Genomic DNA, 6,199 nt, shown 5'->3' on the forward strand with positions numbered 1-6,199 from the left:
AACACAACAAACAAGTGTACGTTGTGAACAAATCATTTGTAGAGATCTAAGACAGACAGTCTTATGTAACGGTCTAATAATGCAGATCATGGATTGTCATCCGTGGAATGTGCACAATTTTAGGCCCCATTTACACGCGACAGACAGTGAAATCGTCGTCAAATACCCAAAATTAGAGACAAATTGGTGCTCATTTACGTAAATGACAATCACACTACAATGTGAATTATCAAAGACGCAATCTAAGAGAATCGACGATGCATCGCTGACGCTCGTGTGATATTTGGCATGTTAAATATCTGGATCTGTCTGCGATTCAAAATCCTGCTGTGTGGAATGAGTTCTTACTGAAAATGACATCAGCGATGACCTACAGCCAATGAGAGAGCAAGATACAGGGCAGCAGGAAGTTCAGGGAGGAGTTATAGACCTGCGTCTCACCAAACATTTTCTCCTTCGTAATTTTTAAATTTTGATCACAAGCTTATTGCAGGCTAACATTTTTAATAACCATTCCAGTCCCACAAGTGTCCTTGCCTTATTCCCTTATCACTCCTCGTGTGTTTGGTTGTAAAAAATATAGTTTGCGAACCAGACAGTTGTCTGCGATTCTTCCTATTGTAAAGTCCTGCAATGTGAAACACTGATCCATGGAGCAGTGACTGAATGCTGTCCCAGATAGTTATGCAGTGTGAAAAGAACAGTTTGAAAATCGTGCAGTGTGAACTTGACATTACTCGACACGGGTAAATTGCAATTGATTTCTTTTATTTTTTAATGAGGAATCGTGACAGCCCTACATTTGAGTCACATGATATTGATGGGTCCTGTCTGTCTCTGTGTTGAAACTTTACAAAGTTACATGTATATACAGCTCAGACTTTTATACAGTAATCCATTTCCAAATTTCAAACACACATTAGTCCTCATTAATACAGGTTCATATGTTAATAATTCTTCATGATTTTCATCTTAAATCATACGCTGAAGATTCAGAATTACTGGAATCACATTCTTCAAATCTCCTGTTATATTAAGGGAAACAGTAGATAACCACTGAAAGTGCTGTGGTTATTCCCGTTATCAAATATCCTTGAGTTTGGCCAAAGTCTCACATAGACAACATCTCCAACCTTCAGGATCAACACAACTCCATTTGAGGAGTTTAAATCATACTTAGGCTGATTATCATATGCTATAACCACACGCTCTCCATTCTTATAAATGGAGGCACCTGATTCAGGGCCGTGACCATATATAGAGATTCTGAACATGTACGCTCCTTTCAGCGGGGCTGTGAAAACACCTAAATCAAATAACAAGAGAAACGGAATCAGTTTCCTGTATTATTGCTCAGTTATCAAACACACTGTGAAATAGTTTTGAAAGATGGCTGATAATTTCAGGCTACATGTACACAATAACATTGTCTGAAAAACAGACTAGTTTTTTCTTTGCGTTTTTCGCGTAACGACAACGACATTTTCAAAACAATCCCTGTTCACACAGATCCGTGGAAACAATTCAAAACATTGTATTCTGCTGCCGGGCCAGTAGTTGGAGATGTCACTTAGAAAGAAACACTACATGCCTAGAGATTGATCACATATACGCATAACATCACAGTTTTCACAAATTCACATTTTTGTAGTTTACACAGAGATTATTGTTTTCAATATTGTTTCCAAAATCTTGCACTTTGAAAGTGTTTATAAATAACTTTTTCAAAAGCACAAAAATACTCAAAACTTTAAAGTTTTTAGTTGAAACTGTTGTCGTGTAAACGGCCCCTAATTCGCTTACACACATTACACAACTGCAGAGAGGTCTGAATGGAGCAGAAGGTTTTCATTATTATAAACTGAGTTTATGACTCCATTTCATTGATAATTACCTGTAATTGGGTTGTAGGCGTTCCCTATGTTTGTGAAGACTTTCTTGTAGGTTAGTGTGATTTCAGTGGTAAAAGGACCAATATATCCATCACCAGATTCCCACAGTGCAGCTGAAAAAGCTATTCCTCTGTCTGTTATTGAAAAACATAAGCAATATTGTGATATATTACTGTATTACACTGAGAATGAATACACTGAATTTAACATCATTCAAGCACACTTTCACCTCTATTTTCCTTTCTCAACTCCACTTGACTCAGAGTAAGATTTGAAATTTCTGTGAAGGGATAAAGATTCTGTTAAATGACATTTACACTGATTATTGTAATAGATAACACACTTTACACAGTATACACTCAACTTTACACTAACATTTACACTATACAATGTATTGCATTGGTGTTTTACTTTGAGGATCATTGATAAAAGAGTGAATGTTATGGTGAAGTACCATCATCTTTCTTCTTCATCTCATCCCTCAGTTCTGTAACGGTGGCGTTCAGTTCTCTGATGTTTCCTTTCTGCTCTGTAACGGTGGCGGTCAGTTCTCTCAGTGCTGCAGGGATGTCGGGGATCTCCTTCTCATTGAGTCCTCCATCTACCTGCTGCTGGACGACAAACACAAAGGTTTCCAACAGCAGCAGTATACATACTAAAGCCTTCATCCTTCACTGATGTTTGTTTCCAGCTCTTGCTCTGTCATCCTCACATCCTTTCATAGTCCTTTTATAGTGTCCTGATTCACTGTCTCTTGTATTTGATTTACATTGCTTCAGATAAATAAGAAGTAATTCAAGTTAACTGTTAATCATTAGTGGATTGTTCCAGGTTCAGTAGATGTTTAACTCTATTCACAATATTTGTGGTACAATGCTGATCTCAACAGGAAATAACTGACTCAAAGTTATTATTAGTAAAAAAAAAAAAAAAAAAAAAAAAGTCTCATAGATCAGCGGTCGGCATCCTTATTGGATAAGGAGGGATGATCACAGGTATATTAGATAGACTGTCGGATCAGGTTAAAATCTCACAATTTAATAGTATTAATGGCACCTAACTTAATAAAACTGTCACAGTGCTCTGAGACTTAAAAGTAAACTTAAAACAGACTTAAAACAGTCCACAAGAAACAAGAAAACAAACCAGAGAAAGTGCTCAGATGCACAGGTAACATTACACAAAACTGATCGATAAAAAATACCGAAACAAACCAGGTATAAATAGGCAGAAACTACTGACATAAATCAAAACAGCTGCGTGCAATGAACAGAGATGATGAGTCCAGGACAAAGGGATCATGGGTGGCTAACCAGGGAACTCCAACTGGTGATCATGACAAAAACAGGCTGTGTGACTATGAGGAATGATAACCTCAAAAATGTACATCCAGATGCAAGTTTGAGTGACTTTATTTAATTTAAATACATTATTTATTGTTACATGCCAGTGATTATCTAGGCCGGTGTTTCCAAACCCTGTTCCTGGAGGCACACCAACAGTACACATTTTGAATGTCTCCCTTATCTGAACCATAGATTTCTGGTCTTGGAGTTTCTACTAACGAACTGATGAGTTGAATCAGGTGTGTTTGATTAGGAAGATTTGGAAAATGTGTACTGTTAGTGTGCCTCCAGGAACAGGGTTGAGAAACACTGATCTAGACCTCTGATATTTCTGACCTCTGATATAGATGGTCACTCCACTCTCTGGTATCCATGTGCATATTTTACAAACGTTACCAGGTTTACCAGCTATATGACAAAAAAAAAAAAAAAAAAATTAGCAGGTAAAGTGACATTTACACACAATTTTTAAATCTTGAGGTCATTGAAAAATGAATGTGTGTATTTTAATCTTGGCCCATTTACATTGATTGTAAGTGCCTGACATTTTTTTTAACTAAAGAACGAGTTAACATTTATTTCTGTGGTGATTAACATCATGCCCTGAAAAATAATAAATAATCTATAATAGCTTTCAATGTAACAAATTATTATTGACTATAGTATACATATTACAGCTATTTTCAGCACTCATTCATGGAAGGGGGAATCTCCTCAACCACCACCAATGTGCAGCATCCACCTGGATAAGGCCTGGCTCGCAGTCTCCGCTCTAGTTCATTCCAAAGGTGTTCTAAAAAAATGATAGATGTTAAAGGGTTAGTTCACCCAAAAATTAAAATTCTGTCATTTATTACTTACCCTCATTTCGTTCCTGTAGTGATGAGTCGGCAGAGTGTGGATCCATTTGCAGCGTTTATTTAGAAAAATCAACAAAGCAGAACAGGGCTAAGGCAGAGGCATAAACAGGAACAGGCAATGGTCGTGGCAGGCGGCAGACAAACAGAGTCAAGGGACAGGCAGAGATCAAGGCAGGCGGCAACACAAACACAGTCCAGGAAACAGGCAGTAATCAGGGCAGGCGGCGATGGGTCACAAGAGATAAACAGTCCAGACGAAAACAGATAGCAGTCCACAGAAAAACGCTCAGTAATGATCACCTCGGCAAATCAAGACTTTGCGGTGTAAGTGTGTGTGTGTGTGTCTTAAGTAGTGTGGATGTGATGTGTTGCAGGTGTGTGTGCAATCAGTCCCAGGAATGAGGGCCCAAGGGAAATGTAGTCCGAATGGTAACTGTTCAGTATTCCGGAGATGGCTCCCTCCGATGGTCCGGAGGAGGGACCGAGGGAGCCACATTCATGACAGAGCCCCCCCCCTGTGAGCGGCTCCAGACGCGAGGGCGCGGGCGCCGGGGTCTACCGCGTGGTCGCGGGGCCGGTCTCTCCGGGTGCGTCCTATGAAACTCCTCTATGAGTGACGGGTCCAGGATATCATCCGTATTGACCCAGGATCGCTCCTCTGGGCCAAACCCCTCCCAGTCGACCAGGTACTGCAGTCTCGCTTGGTCCCAAGTCTCCTCGCTTCTTTGCATCCACTCATTGACAGACGGTAGGCTGGATGGTTCTCCTGACCAGGGGAATAACGGAGGTTGAAAGCCCAAGATACATTGAAAGGGTGTGATGCCAGTGGCAGGTTTTTGCAGGGAGTTTTGGGCGTACTCCGCCCAGAGCAGGTAACGGCTCCAGTCACTCTGGTTGCGATGGCAGTAAGTGCGTAGGAATCTAGTTAATTCTTGATTCATGTGCTCAGTTTGGCCATTGGATTCTGGATGGTACCCAGAGGTGAGGCTAACGTTGACATTGAGGTTCTTGAAGAACGAAGACCACACTCGAGAAGTAAACTGGGGTCCCCTGTCTGACACAATATCCTCGGGTAGTCCATAGAAACGAAACACATAATTGCAAAGCACCTCAGCGGTTTCAAATGCTGTGGGTAACTTGGCCAGGGGGATGAGTCTGCATGCTTTAGAAAAGCGGTCAATGACTGTGAGGATGGTAGTGTGGCCCTGGGATGCTGGGAGATCAGTGACGAAATCAACGGCTATGTGAGGCCATGGGCGTTGAGGAATGGGCAAAGGTTGTAGCAAACCCGCTGGTGCTTGGTGCGAGGCTTTGGTAGTCTGACAGGGTGAGCAGTTGGAGATGAAGTGAGTGGTGTCGGCCAGCATGGAATCCCACCAGAACTGGTTTTGCAGGAGCTTGAAAGTGGCTGTAATGCCCGGATGGCCGGAACTAGGGAAGTCATGTACATGATGAATCAGCCTGTCACGAAACTGGTCGGGAACATACGTGCGGTCTGGCGGGCATGTCGAAGGGGGTGTGGTCTGTTCGTTGGCCTGAGTAATCTCTGTAATGATATCCCACTGAACTGGAGCGATAAGTAAGGTGTGAGGAATAATGTTGTCTGTGCACTCTGTCCGTTCCACCTCCTCATGTTGCCGAGACAACGCGTCCGCCTTGGTGTTTTTCGAGCCTGGTCTGTATGTCACCACGAATTGAAACCGCGTAAAGAACAAAGCCCACCTAGCTTGTCGTGGGTTGAGACGTTTGGCGGAGCGTAGGTATTCCAGATTCTTGTGATCCGTGAGAATGGTAAATGGATGTTTAGCCCCTTCCAGCCAATGTCGCCACTCCTCTAGAGCCGCCTTCATGGCTAGCAGTTCTCGGTTGCCCACGTCGTAATTACGTTCAGCTGCCGACATCTTCCGTGAGAAGAATGCACAGGGGTACGTTTTCCCGGGGTCACCTTGCCGTTGGGAGAGCACGGCCCCTATGCCCGTGCTGGATGCATCCACTTCTGCGATGAAAGGGAGTTCGGGGTCTGGATGGTGGAGAATGGGAGCTGAGGTGAACCGTTCTTTTAATTCCTGGAAGGCCTGTACTGCCTCGGGGGACCAGGCGA

The 6,199-nt window shown here is 42.4% G+C and overlaps 1 protein-coding gene across 1 annotated transcript; it reads right to left on the reverse strand.

Annotated features, from left to right (window-relative positions):
• Nucleotides 1-677: 677 nt before the first annotated feature.
• Nucleotides 678-2,577, reverse strand: LOC137024044 (complement C1q-like protein 4). Its single transcript, XM_067391198.1, has 4 exons — nt 2,347-2,577; nt 2,122-2,172; nt 1,895-2,026; nt 678-1,306 (listed from the first exon to the last, which is right to left on the reverse strand). Exons 1-4 carry the CDS (start codon nt 2,558-2,560, stop codon nt 1,029-1,031), a joined length of 675 nt encoding a protein of 224 aa, XP_067247299.1. The 5' UTR covers nt 2,561-2,577; the 3' UTR covers nt 678-1,028.
• Nucleotides 2,578-6,199: the final 3,622 nt, after the last annotated feature.

This window comes from Chanodichthys erythropterus, chromosome 8 (assembly GCF_024489055.1).
Source record: "Chanodichthys erythropterus isolate Z2021 chromosome 8, ASM2448905v1, whole genome shotgun sequence".
Classification (NCBI taxonomy): domain Eukaryota; kingdom Metazoa; phylum Chordata; class Actinopteri; order Cypriniformes; family Xenocyprididae; genus Chanodichthys; species Chanodichthys erythropterus.